Source organism: Cryptomeria japonica, chromosome 8 (assembly GCF_030272615.1).
Source record: "Cryptomeria japonica chromosome 8, Sugi_1.0, whole genome shotgun sequence".
Classification (NCBI taxonomy): domain Eukaryota; kingdom Viridiplantae; phylum Streptophyta; class Pinopsida; order Cupressales; family Cupressaceae; genus Cryptomeria; species Cryptomeria japonica.
In genome coordinates, this window is record NC_081412.1 from 97,125,855 (window position 1) to 97,142,531 (window position 16,677).

A 16,677-nucleotide genomic window follows, 5' to 3' on the forward strand; every position below is an offset into this window, starting at 1 on the left:
TGTTTTTTTTGCTTTATGACCTTAAAGGCAATTTTTGCTTTAATCTAGAAGCTTTTGTTATGGTAAATTTTATCTTGACTTTAATTTTCTTCTCATTCAACACTTAGCCAAAAATGAAAAAAACTCCTTATGGTGAATTTTATCTTGATTTTAATTCTTTTTCTTTCAATCCACCAACACTTAGCCAAAATTTTCCAATTCTTCTTTTCAACACTTAGGCGAATTTCATCTTGAGTTTTGCTTTAATTCATCTATACTTAACAAAAATTTCCCTTTATCCACCTTAGGCGGACTTTGCACTTGAACAAGGAATTTTCTCAATTCCTAGGCGGACTTGACTCTTGTTTGAGGATTCTTCACCAAGGGGGGGGTGAATTTTGCATGAGAGCAAGGATTTTCCTCATTTGCTTGAGTTGGCTTCACTCCAAGTCAAGGAATTTCCTTATTCCTAGGGTAGACTTGGTATGCACTTGTGGATATTCCTCTTCTGGGTTAGGATTTTTTTTCTTATGTTGCTATACTTGGCCAAGTTTCTCACCACCACCTTGGGCGAACTTGGCACTTGGTTGAGGATTTTTCTTCGATTCCAAGGTGGACTTCACATGTGTTTGTGGAATTTTCCATGTTTGCTTGGGTGGACTTCATGTGCAACAAGGAATTTTCCATGGAAACTTGGAATTTTTCCAAGGAATTTAGGAATTTTCCAAGGAAACAAGGAATTTTTCCAAAGAAACAAGGAATTTCTTGCCCCCAGCTTCAGACTTAGCCACTTTTCTTGTGATCTTCAATTAGCTTTTTGGAAATTATCCTCTAGATTCAAAGATGGACCACTCAATCACATGGGATATGTTGCTATGCCAAATCAAATTCAAGGAATCAATCTTGCATTAGCACATCACACTTTCTGATGAATCCTGTTCCAACTCCTATGTAATGTCCCCCGTTGCTTAGCACGCAAATTAATAATAGTTTGCTAGCCTTTATTATTCTTGAAGGCTAATGCAAAAATAAAACTAATAGAAAAAAGGGAATAAGCCATTAATTAAATATGAAAGGAGCCTATGGATGCAAACCTATACCTAATTTTATATTTAATTAACTGTGGGGCCCACTTTATTTTTCAATCGAGGCACTGAGACAAGTTAAATGTGTGTTTGTATTTAATTTTTTCTAAAGGCCATTTTTATGACTTGGGGAGATTTTGTGTTAGGCAGCTTATTGGACCCTTGTACCCTTTTGGAGTCTCATCAATTTTTCTCACCATTTGTTGCCAATATGGTGAGCAAACTACAATGAAACCAACCCATTTGCATAAATACATCTTGCTATGTGTTGATCAGTACTGTCTCAAGTCTCGTTTCTTATTTGTAGTGGATTGTTTTTTTTAAGAGTGGCCAAAAATGAGTGGCTTTCTACCATAACATTGGGATTAGATGGGGGCATAGGGTGGATTCATACCATCTGATCTTTTCTTTGTTGAAGGATGATTTGCTTCATAGCTTGTATGTTCATTTGTTTGCTCCTACTTAATAATTAATGCTATCACTCATTCAATAGCACATGCACACCATTCTTTTAGGTCAAGCTTTGATGCCTAGTCTAAGAATTCCATAGAAATATGTTTTCACTTTATGAACTTGAATACCTAATATCACACTCGCAATTCTAAATATAACCCCATCACTTGGAACCAACTGTATTATATCAACATATTTCCAAAGAGGAAAACTTTTAGATTTTTTTGAGAATTTAGATCCGCCCATGAAGTTAGAACTACCTACCATTGTAATTCATATGACAATCAATTTTATAAACAACACATTTAAAACAAATAAAAACAAAAAAATACATTTATAAAATTTAACTCTTTTAAAATTTTAAGCATAGATATAGTCATAGAAAAATGAAAGAACAAAGCAAGAGAGTTTGTTTGATATTTGTAAAACAAAAATTAGATTTTTTCTTTTACCTGTTTTGAAAAAAGTTCTTCTATTATATTGGTAGTTAATGGTTACTTGTACATGTGTAGGAATAGCAATGCAACTGTTGTGGAACTTTCAATGATCAATCTTCATCTCTCTCTGTTAAATGACAAGCCAAAATAGAATGAAAGTTCAACCTTATGGAATGGTATTAATCTTTAGCAATCAAAATGAGCTAAAAAGTGTTTTTGTAATGTTTGAAATGTTCTAGTTGGCACTTTTAGGGTTAGGAATTCTTTTTAGGATAAGGTCAAAATATGTTTTTTAAAAATGTGACGGGTTTCCTATAGGGTTGTTGTGATCCATTTGGATCCTCCCCTAGCTTGCTTGGGACACTTGTTGATTGCGTCTTGCTAGACACATGGTGATTGGACTATACTATGGATATAGTGTGAATTGGACTTGGATCTAGTTGGTAACCAGGCGGATGGACTAAACTATGGATATATTTTGAATTGGACATGGATCTAGTTGGTAACCAGGCGGATCCAGTAACAATTTTTTATTATCAAGTGGTGGTTTTAAAATTGCTAGTTTGCACCAAGGGACAATTTTGTAAAATTGTGGTTTGTTTTTGATACCAATGGAAAGTGGCAGTTTTGTTACTGCCAACAACTAATTGAGGTATTTCATTGTGTGAAGTGATACAAACAGAGTAATGGATGAAACACTAGTTTTGAGATCATTGGGAGTCTTCTGGTACATGATAGGACACTTAAGCATTATAAATGTTAGGGGTGAAGTGGTGATGTATAGCAGAGTAACCTATTGTTCTTAGTTGGAACTACCATATTCATCTTGTAAATTTTGCATTGTAGTATTAGAAAGATAAGAGGCAACCTTGTCTGAGTTACACTTTACGAGCTTTTTTAATCGACTTCATCAATCAAGGGAAGAAACGAAAGATGTGCAGTAGTCATTTATAGCTGCTTTTCCCCATCTTGGCATTTCAAGGATTAAATCCTAATGCTACGTGGTTTGTTTTCTTCTCTTTAAATTGCATAGGGTTACACCAATAATGTACAAATTCTAGACATTTTCTACTACTCTGGGACATTCTAAAACCACCGCCATTTGAAGTAAATTCAAGTAGTTCAGCATGGGTGAAAACTAAATCGTCTTTTATATCTACCAGCATGTTTTGTACAGAAATGATAGATGATATGACTATCTAGTGTATTCAGGATATGAAATTTGTTTGGAGTTTTGTCTGAAAATGTACTAGTTCTTCAATTATTACTACATGAAAAATAAGTGTTAAAGGTGGTCATAAAAATAATTAGTGTAATGATTCACTAGGATTTACTATGTGAAAACCATGACTATAATTGGAAAATGATGCTGCTTTGTTGTCCTTTTTATCTTTGTTTTTAAGTTCCATTATGGGTACTTCTAAAAAGATAGAATGTTCATGTGCAATAGGAGCATGTGCCTTGGGTTTGGTGCTGAATCACTACTCCTGCACAGTGCCCAATTTTCCTAGGGTTTGGCTTCAATATTTATAGTTCTGGAGCTGTTGTCCACTTGGATCTGCACAAGTACCTTGCCCCAAACCTCCTAGTGTGCATGGAAACCTTAAAAAATGTGAAGTTGTGACAACCTTAAATCATAATGTGGGATCCCTTACAGGTCTGATCGCTTTTTCAATTACTGTGGCACTCTTTTTAATGCTGTTGATGGTCTGAGTAAGCTTCAAAACTCTCACCAAGCTTCAGTCTGTGACAGTCAGGGCTTGGAATACCTGGATATAAATTGCCGTGCAACAATCTGGATCTGCTGATATAGTGCCCAGCAGGTGACCTTGTGGCCAATTGGTAAGCAGACTTGTCCACTTTTTCCAATCCAACCATGGCCTCCACCCTGATTAGACAGCTAGGGTTAAAGTAGCAATTTTCTTAACTCAAGACAACATAGAATGATAGGATAAAGCACAATTTCTAAATCAGGGTTTCCAGCTTGACCTGGTTGGGTAACTGGGGGTCGTGTAACAGTTGACCTGCTTGAGCTTTATCTCAAAATCATTCCAAAATCTTCGAGATGCTACACCAAGCCTGCAAGACACTTACGTATACTTATTTCAATGACGGTGCTAGGGACCCAAACTAGGCCGACCAGCAAGAACTTATTTTTATTTTACTTTATCAATGTGGTTGTTTGAAAACATGTTTTTATCCATTGCTGGTTGACCCATCTAATGAGGGAAAATGGCAGTTTTCTTGGGATTGCAAACCTCTTTGCTGAAAGAACTATTAAATTATTACAACTGGGCATCCATTTGCCAAATTTAATGGTGCAGTATTGGACATGAAATTTTTTGAGCATTTGGAGCAGGGCATATTCAGGAAATATTTGCAGAGTATTGATTGCATATTTATTCCATGAGCTGTCAACTAGGAGGCTTGTCAGCTGTCATTTAAATTCATTTTCTGCTTTGTAGACTTTAGATAGGCTTTTGGCTCTGATTCTATACATCTGTTGTGATGGAGTCTGTGCACTATTGGCAGAGATTTGTAATATAAACATAATGAGGTTCTATGTGACTGTTATTTATCAGATTTGACTGCACAGATTTTCTCTTTGTCAGAGGTACTACCAGTGGAGTCAAGCAAGGTTGAACTCTCTTGCTAACTCTAGGATATATATAAAGTTGCTTGACAAGTTTCTGAAAAGAACACTGATTTTGATGATGGCTACACATTACATGGTGTTTTGATCTTTCAGATACTTTTCAATGTTTTCATTGATGAGCTGGTCCTCTCCGTTCATTCTCTTGATAATTTGCAGGGTAAAATGCTATTGTGGGGCTTTTTGAGCTTTTCCAACCAGAGATTAATCTTAGTAAACTAAAGGTCACAATTTTCAAATTTCAGTAGCTCTAACGATGTCTTTTCCAAGTTCCAATTATCCTACAAGGGTGATCTTTTGGAGATAATGACATTATGATAGCCTATACCTGCCTGTAAATTCAGTTTAAAGGTTCATTTCTCAAATTTGAAACCTGCTTCTCAGCCATTATAGTGCAAGGGACATGCCCTCTTTTGTCTTTGAGCATCAGTTCTTCAAGGTTCATTGTATGATAACCTTGTTATGTAGTGTTTATGTGTCTCTTCAATGCATTAATTATAATCACTGCTATTTTGAGTATTGATATCCTATTTTGGCAATTTGAAGACAATAATGCCATTCTATTTCTAAATTTCTCCAAATAGCTATGTTGCAGGGATACTCATTCCTTTGGTTCTCCCCTAAAACCTTTTCTACTAGAAACAGAACTTGATCCTTCAGAAAATTGTCTCCAAAATGGTGGAACATACATAATAATTTGAACATATAAATTATAATTTATAATCCATGCATTAAATTTTCGCCACTTTAGAATTTTTTTGCATCTGTATCAGTGATAAGATAGCTTCCTAATTGTTAGATACATTCCAGGTTGGAGCGAAGAACAGTGAAAATGAAGAGAGTTCATGCAACTTTAAAGGTTTTAGGTGAAGTTGTTGAAGCGCTTACAAATTTGATCCCAGAAGAGGTAGATTTATATTAAACTATTATTTGAAAAAGAGTGGTAGATTTGTCTTTACTGCCCACAAAAAAGCTGGTTTATTGCATGGCTGAAAACAATTTTCTTTTTTAAAGTTCAAATTACCCACTCATTTTAGGCAGCTTAATTCATGGTTTGCATTTTGTTATCACTCATTAGGTGCTTTTGATTAATTTGAAATGTCTGTAAGTTTTAAGTGGTTGTTTTTTCCTTGATGACCACAGGCTATTTAAAGGCTAATCTAGGCTTTTTTTATGTGCTTTAAGATGACTAACAGCTGCTCTTTCTATTTACCAGTTAAAAAGAGTAATGGAAGCAGACGCAGCAATGACTGAAGAAGTAGCATACAACATTATACCATTGGATGCACCAGCACCAACAAATGCTATTATCACTTTTCCAGAGGTAATGATGTTCATTTGGAAATTTTTTGTGGATACTTGAATGTTCACTATATTTTGCTATTCAGAGAAAGGAGTTTTAATATTTTAAACTTGAGTTGCTAGTGCTTAGAAGAATTCACCAAAACAGATTCAGTGCTACTGAGACCCATTTTGTTGCACTAAAACCCATATGGTGGTTACAAGTTGAATTCAGGTCAGAGCTGCAGTTTCAGCATTGAGCAATTCTGGAGATTTGGCAAAGCTGCCCAATGGTTACCAAGTGCCAAAGATGCGAGAGTTGGATATTCTCGATCTTTTATGCTATGTTTTTGGATTTCAGGTTTGGACTCACAGAGAACTTTTCCTTTGGGCACCAGAGTAACTTTTTCATTTTTTTTACTGACAATCATGAACTTGACTTACAGAGAACTTTTCATTTTGGCACTAGAGTAACTTGTTTAGGTCTTTTGTTTTGACTGGCAATTATGAAATCTACTTTTAATTTGTCAGATACTTATGAAAGTACCTGACCAAAACACTTTGATGCATGGAGTTTTTTTTTTTCATTTTGCAATCAGAGGAAAGATGCTTTTAATGGTAGTTTGTTCTCATAGTCTATAATAGTCTTCCTGGTGTTTAGATCAAATTTAATTCCAAGCTTAATATTTTGCTTTGTCATGTTTTTTCATCTAAAGCTTTGACAAATAATTTTCAAGTGCAAAAACAGTTACTAAAGTGCTGTCAAAATCGATACAGCCAAAATCACTGCTCTCACACAACTTAATGTCAATCATACCGAAGATAACTTGAAATGAGAAGTTGCTGAAAGTTGTATAACCAAATCCGACTATTCAGAAGATGGATATGTCTGTTATTTGCTCAAAGTAAAAAATTAAATGAAAGCGACGATTTACTGTTAAAATGACCGTTGCATCAAATGGGTTCCTATTTCTATTAAAAATCTGAGTATGAAAACTTGGAGGTCAGAGGACCTAGCAAATTTCTTCAATTCATGGAAGGAATTCCAGATTTTCTAAAGAGGCTCAAATAACTGGTGTACGAAACAGTAGCCAGGCTTCCTGAAACAGTTATTTGAGCTTCTGTAATGAAGCCGTTACTGAAAGGGGATACAGTTTCCTTACATGGATTGCAAGAAATGACTATTTCTCTTTTTTTCTCAAGAGTTGCAATTGCAAAAAGAAGGTCCATAGATTACCCAAAGAAGGCCATATTAGAATATTATCTTAGTTTATTATTTAATGGTCATTTTTGTATCTTAGTGTAAATATTAGATGTTTCTAATTTTGTTTCAGTTATCAATTGTTTCATAATGGAAACATCAATCTTGTAATCTTATAAATGATTGTTTGATTGTTCATTATTTTACCAATTACTTGCGTAATATGGTATCAGAGCAGGATTCAATTTTTTTTGGAAAATTTTTATAACGATAAAATTTTTTGATGAAATTTTCTAGTGAATTTTTTTCCAATTTTTTTTTGAAGTGTTTGTGATTTTCTCACAAACATTTTTCTTGTGGTCTTCATAAAATTCATTGGTTCTGTTCACACGAGGGTTTTGTCACACAATTTTGCTTGTTTCTTAACTGTTTTGGTCTGCAAAATTCTGTGTCTATGTAAATTGCGTTCATTCTTCAGCCTGCAAAATACCCCATGCGATCTATATTGTCCCCTCATACTTCTTGACAATTTTGCTTGGGGATTTGTACTCTTTGCTTCATCTTCTCCTGAAATGTTTTGAAGAAGGTCCACAAAGTAGCATTCTGATTGTTTCGATTGCCAAGACTATCCAATCCTTGCTTAATCTGCTGCACCATCGGTCTGTCATAAGCCCACTGGACTCTATCGGTTCCGGGGATTTGATTCATGAAATTTAGGGCAAGATAGATAATCAATGATCCAAACTTGAAGACATTCTTTTCATCTTGTTTAATCTTCTTCAAATTGATCAATAGTTCTTCCAATAGTACACTGCATAGGTCATAGTGGCCGTCTTCCTTAACCATTTTGTATGCAGCATGAATTGTGGTGCTAGAGACCGAATTCAATTTGTTCAATTGATACACCTTGTACCCAATTACCATGGCAGCAAACCTAACATCATCTTCCCTTATGGTATTGATTTTCATTGATCTTCCGTTGAATTCTGCACCGGTTAGTTTATTTACGGTAGGGTTTGTAACCTTCCATAACCCTGGCTTCTCACCAGTTTGATGCAAACAGGTAACTGCTTTGATTGCTTCCGTAGTGATCTTGTATGGCTTGTCCAGCCATATAAATTCAGCATGAACCCTGCTCAACACATACCTAACCCACTCCTCATCGAAAGTCGGGAAGTTCACAAATTGGGTAAAACCCTTTCCTTTTAGCTGTGCGAATTTCATCTTGGGATTGCTGATATCGTCCATGATCTTATCTGTTTACAGATCCAAAATATCTTCCGACCCATTCTCCTCAATTTCACAATGAATATAAGCACATACATCATCAACATGCAGAATAATGTGTGGAAGGAAGGAAAATGCACCTATTGGGTCGTCCTCTATGGACTTGTATGGATGTTTCTTGAATACAGGACGAGTCTCGCCCATCACTTCGACCACCAATGGAGTAGAGATATAGAGGATGGAGATGCCATTGCAAAATCTCAGAAAATAAGACTTAGATTAATGCCCTTCGATAAATACCTTGAACAACTACTGAATGCCCTAGATCGCTTTGCTGGATTGCCTTTTGCTCTTAGATCACCTGGAAATTTTGATAGCTCGAAAACATTATTCGCAAGGTGAAGAATGATTCCCTTATTCGCCCTTTTAACTCTGCAAACCCTAATTTCCCTTTGAAATAAATGCACCTCAAAAAATACTCAACCGGATGCCCTCTTTAGCTACCAAATACCACAATCAACCATCTGAGTTCCAGATATCAACTGCCATCTCTAATCCATAGACCACAGATCTCATCAAGGGGTACTTGCAAGATTTTCATTGATTTGCCTCGCCCTAAGGCCAAAAGCCCTAGTTACTGGATGAAGATTCTACACCAGATACAGGTACAAATCCATTATCTGTCTTAGATTCATCCTTTCTCACCCACATCATCTCATGCTTCTCTCTGATCTCTTCCACTTTCACTTTACCCTTCTCGTCTAATTTATTCTTGTCTATCGGAGCACTATTCTTGCTTCTGCAGTACTTTGTAATGCGACCGGTTTTGTTGCATGTCCTGCAAACAACATTATTCTTCACAGATCTGAATCTGATTCTGTCTCATCTTGCACTTATTAGAGATATGTCCAAACATTCCATAGGCATAGCATCTTTTGTTCTTAAAGTTATTCATCACAACTCTACACACATTTGACCTGTGTCCAAAATGATTGCATATGAAACATTGACTGGTAAAGGTAGAAACATTGTTGTTCATCACATTGTTATTGTTCATCATTCCATTATTCATCCTACTTCTTCACTGGCTTGTCATATGACCAAATTTATTGCAAGTAAAACATCTACCATTAAATTTATGAGCATTAGGCTGTTTTACTAGAGGATTCTTGCTCTTCTTCTGATCAGATTTAGCATTGCCTTGTTCAGATCCGGAGGATTCACCTTTCTCATATCTAAGACCTCACATATCATTTCGATATCTTTGACTTTTTAGCATCTCATCAAGTCTTGCATCTTTTGTTCTGAAATTATTCATCACAACTCTACCTACATTCCACAGGCATAGCATCTTTTCTTCTGAAAGTTATTCATCACAACTCTACACACATTTGACTTGTGTCCAAAATTATTGCATATGAAACATTGATCGGTAAAGGTAGAAACATTGTTGTTCATCATGTTGTTATTGTTCATCATTCCATTATTCATCCTACTTCTGCACTGACTTGCCATATGACCAAATTTATTGCAAGTAAAACATCTACCATTAAATTTATCAAGATTCTTGCTCTTCTTCTGATCAAGAATCTCATCAAGTCTTGTAAAACATATGATCAAGATTCTTGCTCTTCTTCTGATCAAGAATCTCAACAAGTCTTGCATCTTTTGTTCTGAAAGTTATTCATCACAACTCTACACACATTTGACTTGTGTCCAAAATTATTGCATATGAAACATTGACCGGTAAAGGTAGAAACATTGTTGTTCATCACATTGTTATTGTTCATCTTTCCATTATTCATCCGACTTCTGCACTGACTTGCCATATGACCAAATTTATTTCAAGTAAAACATCTACCATTAAATTTATGAGCATTAGGCTGTTTTATCGGAGGATTCTTGCTCTTATTCTAATCAGGTTTAGCATTGCCTTGTCTAGATCCGGAGGATTCACCTTTCTCATATCTAAGATCTCACATATCCTTTTGATGTCTTTGACTTTCTAGCATCTCATCAAGTCTTGCTGAATTGGCTTTGAATTTGTCTTTGTATTCATTGACAGTAGCAAGTTCATCCCTCAAGGTAACAACCTGTCTTTCAAGTTCTTGACCATTATTTCTTGATTGTGTCAACTCAAGCTTCAACTGATCATTCTCATAGGTAATCCTGAAGCATTTGTCAGCTCTTTCCTTCAATAATTGTGCTAGATTCTCCTCATTCTTCTTCTGGTTCTCAATCTCCTTGGTCATTCTCATCACAATGGATTGCATCTCATTCTTCAAAGCAACATTTTCTCTCTCAAGCTTGTCCACTTCATCAACTTTGTCTTGGTATTCCATGATCTGATCTTCTTTCTCCTTTAACTTGTCCATTAATTCCTTTCTCTTTTCTCTGCAGATACTTGCTTGATCCTTCAATTCCCTAATGATTTCATCAGCTGCATTTAGATTCTTCTTCAATGTATTGACCTCACTTCTACCAGCATCAAGATCCTCAAGTGCCACATTGAGTTGTCTTTGAAAACTAGTATCCATTGAATCAATCTCCCAGATCTTCCTCAAGCGGTTAAGCTTCCTTAGAGGAACTAGGCTTTGATACCAATCGTTGGAGTCAGGGATCACTAAGAGGGGGGGGGGGGTGAATCAGTGATCTACCGGAAATGAAAACTGCAAACTTATTCTTTATCCACTGGTTAACAATGCATAACAAATATGAACATAAACATGCAATAATAAAAGCACAAATCCACAACACCGGAATTTTTACTTGGAAACCTAGAAAGGGAAAAACCACGGTGGGGCTGGAACCCACAATATTCATATACTATGGCTAGGAGTACATAAATATTACATAGATGGGGAATGCACTTGCATTCAGGCTCACTACCTAGAGCTCATTGCTCAATTATATGTGCCCGGAAGGGTACAACCTTCATGGGAGGCTCATTGCCTTACAATTTGATTACAATGAGAATGTACAATGGAATTAACTCATAAATAGCCTCTGACTATGCAAAATTGAGTTCTGGCTAGGCTCTGTATCACTGACTGTCTCTGCTTTGCTGATTATCCTGTTCTGGTCTCAGTCAGTTACCGGTTGATTTGAAATCAAAATGCGCACATGAAATTGCACTCAATCGCACCAAAACTGATCGCTTACACACATAACACATCATAACATTACTAAAATCAACCGCTACGATGATCTTATATATCCGGTCTCACCACAAAAAATATCTCCTTCAAGTCGGCCTTGATAGATGTAACGTGTAGATGAAGTCGGCTCCAATCTTGAACACACCATAGCACCATAATAAAATATTGCAAACACATGCTTCCTAAAGGTCCTACCAAACACTGAGATCACAAAAATAATCACCACAAACACCGCAAACACCGGAGATGATTCCGGATCAACACATTATCAAAATACCCAGTTTTACCGGTTATTTGTCTACCGGTTGCATCCATCTCTCGGATAGGCTAAGTCACGATTGCTGGATCAAATTACCATGAAGAGTTGACATCAATGACAACCCTAAACAACTAATTAATCAACGAAAATCTCTTAAATCACCGGATGAGTGTCAATTCCCAACAGTGGATTCAGAGGATCAGCCTTTAAAGGCTCATGACTTGGGCGTCTGTCTTCCATTAGGTCCACCTGATTGGAGGGCTCTAGCTGTTCTTGTTCCTACACCTACATCAACTCCTTCTCTTGTAGGATCACCTAGACACGCAGCTGCACCTCCTGACTTTCCTTAGGATTCATCCAATCTTCTGTTTGATGAACTTGATCCTGTTGCACCTCTTGCATTTGATGTTGGCACTTCTACTCTGGCCTAAATGGTGGGCTACGACGATTGTTGATCTTCATGATGATGAGCTCATTGAGGGTAGGATTGCTCGGAAGAATAAAAATCCTGATTATGCCAAATTTGCTCTCATGGCCAACATTCACAGTGTGTATGAAGTATGAACCTTAGACATACACAGAAGCGAAAGGGATACTTGTGTGGGAGCAAGCTATGGCAATTGAGCACCACAACTCGCTGAAAAATAACACTTGGGTTCAGTCAGATCTTCATCCAGGGAAGAAACCCATTGGATGCAAATGGGTCGATAAGGTCAAATAGAAGGCCGATGGTACTCTGGATAAGTACAAGGCTCGTTTCGTTGCCAAGGGCTTTTCTCATCATGAAGGGATTGATTACGAGGAGACCTTTGCTTTGACAACAAAGATGAGAACCATCAAATTAGTCCTAGCCATGGCAACTCAGTGTGGATGGAAGGTCCAAGAAATGGAAGTTAAGAGTGCCTTCCTGAATGGTGAGTTATAGGGAGAGGTCTACATGACGCAACCTCCTGTATTCAAGGTTGCCGGAAAAGAACACCAGGTACTCAAATTGGTGAAAGCACTTTATGGCCTGAAACAAGCTCCTCAAGCATGGTACATGAAAATTGATAAGTACCTCACAAATCAAGGTTTCCAGAGGAGTCCTTTTGACTCAAATTTGTATGTCAAGAATACTGGTAGTAATATCATCCTTCTGGTAATTTATGTGGATGATTTGATAATAACTGGCAGTTCAGCGAATCAAGCAGAATCTATGCCAGTCTTTTGACATGACTGACCTTGGGCTTCTGCACTACTGCCTAGGTGTTGACGTTTGGCAACAGTCTCATGGCATCTTCATCTCTTAGTCTAAATATGCCAAGGCTCTGCTATAATAGATCCGAATGCAGGACTGCAAATCTGCATCTACACCTATGGAGAAATGCCTGAAGTTGTCGGCCAAATCCGGTTCTCTAGTTGAGAACGAATTCGATTTCAGGCAACTAGTGGGTAGTTTAATATATCTCATCTCCACTAGACTTAATTTGAGCTATGCAGTGAGTTACATATCTTGCTTCGTGACAACTCGTACATTTGATCATTGGGCTGCAACGAGGTGGATCCTGCGCTATGTCAAGGGCACTTCAGACTTTGGTATCCTCTATGGACGAACGAAAGAGCCCAGACTCATTGGTTCCACAGATTCGGGTTGGGCAGGCTTTGTTGATGACAAAAAATCCACATCCGGGTATGTCTTCAGTTTGGGCACAGGTGCCGTCACTTGGACCAGTAAGAAGTAGCAGGTTGTAGCTCTTTCTTGACATAAGTTGAATATCGAGGAACAATCAAAGCAGCTTGTGAGGCAGTTTGGTTTTGAAGGATGCTTTTAGACATACAGATGTCTTAAGTAGGCCCTACACCCCTCTTTTGTGACAATCAAGTGGTGCTCAAACTTGCCAAAAATCTAGTCTTCCATGAGCGAACTAAGCATGTTGAGCTTCATTGTCACTTCATCCGCAAGCTGGTTGAAGATGGATCCGTGGATTTGCAGTATATTCCTACTAAGGACTAGACTGCAAACATTCTCACCAAGTTTTTGAATCTGGATAAGTTTGTTAAGTTCATGGGGCAACTTGGTTTTGTAGACAGATTGACCATAAAGGGAGGGTATTAGAATAATATCTTAGTTTATTATTTAATGGTCAATTTTGTATCTTAGTGTAAATATTAGATGTTTCTAATTTTGTTTCAGTTATCGATTGTTTCATAATGGAAACATCGAGCTTGTAATCTTATAAATGATCGTTTGATTATTCATTTACTTTATTCATTATTTTACCAATTACTTGCGTAATAGGCCAATTGAACTCGAGGTTATAGTAGTTGACAAAACAAAGTTATAGGAAGAGAGAACCTTAGAATCAAAATAATTGAAGTACATAAGATAAAATAAAATAGTTTGCCATCAGTAAATAGCAATACAAATAGCAATAAATAGAAAACAAGAGCACGTGCATGTGTTGGCGAGGACTAGAAGAAAATGTCATTGAATTCCCTTGTTTGCATCTAGAATGGAGGAGTTGTCTAATTTACCATCAGCCACTATGAGAGATAATTCCCACCATTGAGTATGCCAGGATTGAAGGACACATTAGGATAGCCTAGGAGGAATTAAAGCACTAGAAATTCTCCTAACACCCAGAGCTAGTGTAGCTGTTGTAGTAGAAAAAAGGCTTGTATTATTCTAGTAGAAAAAAGGCTCGTATTATGAGTCCACCCCTATGGTTTTTGGAGTAGTGTAGCTGTTGTAGTAGAAAAGAAGAGCATCTGAGCATTCTTTGCTATCCTGCTAACAGTTTTGGTTTGTTCAATTTTGGCTTTGGTTCAATTTTTTTGTGTAAATTTTTCTTTTGTTATTTGCAGTTGAAGTGCTTGTGGACCCACATGAGGCCTAGTTATTGAAATTCTTTGCTTGTTGGTTAGATATGAGGTGAAATAAACTAAAATTTGAGTCATTGCTTTTGGGTGCTGCATTCTCACATGCTGTGGCCCGCACCTTTGTCTCTTGTGGGGTTGGATGAATCTTGCTGAGGTTTACCCTTGGGACCCAATTAATTTCCAATTTCAGGTGCTTCATTCGAATTTCCTTGCTAAGTAGCGTGACGTAGTTGTTATACAAGGCAATTTAACTTCTTTTAAAAGTACTGCCAAAATTTGGTGCTATCTTCAATGCTAGCGATGGCTATGTTATGGATTTGCAGCGATAGTTATTCCTTCATGTTGGACGTAGATTTTGATGGCAGTTTAATTTGCTCGGTGTTACATCCTGACAGTTGTTTGATTGCAGATGCTAAATTAATATTGTGTGCAGACACAATATTTTCATAAATAGATGTTTTTTCCTATTGGTTATGCTGTAAAATCTGACAGGCGGTTACTTTGGTTCCTGGTCAAACCTTATTATGGCTGGAACGGTCTTATGTTTTGAGGCATTTTCATTGCCTAAGACATTTTTCAAAGTCTGAATCCTTGTATATATGGGAAGGCTGTGATGAATAGAAAAGGGGAGACTATATAATAAAGCCATAGAATATCTTCCTCCTTAGAAAACTACTTGTAACAGAGAAATTCAAATATGATTAATTGGGACAAACTAAGGCTAAATTAGTGATGAAAATGGTATGAAAAGGATTGCTGCAGGAAAGACTGCAAGTTGTTTCTTTGCTAGCTGCATGGTTTTGTGATGTCTAAGTCAATTGGATGAGATTCAATTTGTTGAACACTTTGTATCAGTTGCATATTTGTTAGCAGGTGTATTTTGTGTTACAGTTAGTAATTGTTGGAAGAATAGTGCTTTGGAAATCTGATTTCTGGGTAATGGTTACTGATTCTTGTAATGTTGTTGTGAAATTTTGACATTTGAAAAATAAATAATTGAATTGTTGAGTATTGAGTTGTTAACTTTGAAAAATTGGATTACCTTGCTGTTGTAAATTGGTTTGTGTAGAGTGCTGCTTGGATTGGTGATAAGATCTTCACATATAATAATAGAAATAATATATTGCAGAAGATGGATCTCACATGACACAAGAGATGTATGTGGGCCAATATGCCCTAATATTCATTATATGCCCTAATGCTCCTTAAGGAAGAAGCCACTCCACGCTATATCTCCAAGAGATCCCAAATACAATATCATACTTCACACATCTCTCTTACAATGATAATCACCTTCCTTTATATATACTTCTTCCTAATAATACTATGGAAGGGTAAATCCTAATGAAGGCCTACTTAATGCCTGATATGATAAATCACATTAATTATTCACATGACCCAATATAACTAATGTAAGGAATGTGTGCTACATGTCGACCTCTCCATCCACTGAAATACTTTATAGTATCATGTCCCTATTTAGTATTTACATAACATGCCATCTCTCCTTGACATTTTTCGTCCTTGAAACATAAGAAGATTCCAAAGTGTATGACTTTTGCAAGTTATTACAAATATGATGCCATGACCAATAATCTAGCCATCCATAATTGATTTGTGTTGTCCCTTTCACTTGATAATTCTTGGATACCATACTTGAGTCATAATTTGTTGCATCCATTTGATTCCACTCTTTATCATAATAAGTCTGAACACAAAACAGAAATACTGAGAGGGGGGGTGAATTAGTATTTCGAGAACTTTTAAATCAAGATGAGCCAAAGAAAAAACTGAACATATAATCACACAGAAGACACCAAGATTATCCCGTGGAAAACCCTTTCGGGTAAAAAACCACGGCATCAAAAGCTTTCATATTGAAAAAATGGGCACCAACCCTATTACAAAAGTGAGCTCCAACTCACGTCAAGAGTACCAAATCAAACTTGCTGAGGCACCAACCTCAGTATGAGCATTAACTCAGATTAAACAATGAACATATTACAAAGAGAAAAAAAAACTCTTTTCTACATCCTCAAGGATATACACAGCTTGATTGCATTCTTAGCAAGATACGTTATACTT

At 36.7% G+C, this 16,677-nt stretch overlaps 1 protein-coding gene across 5 annotated transcripts in view; it reads left to right on the forward strand.

The window, feature by feature from the left end:
* Window positions 1–16,677, forward strand: part of LOC131031180 (callose synthase 9) — a 222,601-nt gene that overhangs the window by 15,714 nt on the left and 190,210 nt on the right. For all 5 annotated transcript variants that reach the window (XM_059209486.1, XM_059209488.1, XM_057962221.2 and 2 more), the window contains 3 exons: window positions 5,418–5,514; window positions 5,824–5,931; window positions 6,124–6,249. In XM_059209486.1, coding sequence (XP_059065469.1) covers window positions 5,418–5,514; window positions 5,824–5,931; window positions 6,124–6,249 — 331 coding nt within the window. The remainder of the gene's footprint in view (window positions 1–5,417; window positions 5,515–5,823; window positions 5,932–6,123; window positions 6,250–16,677) is intronic.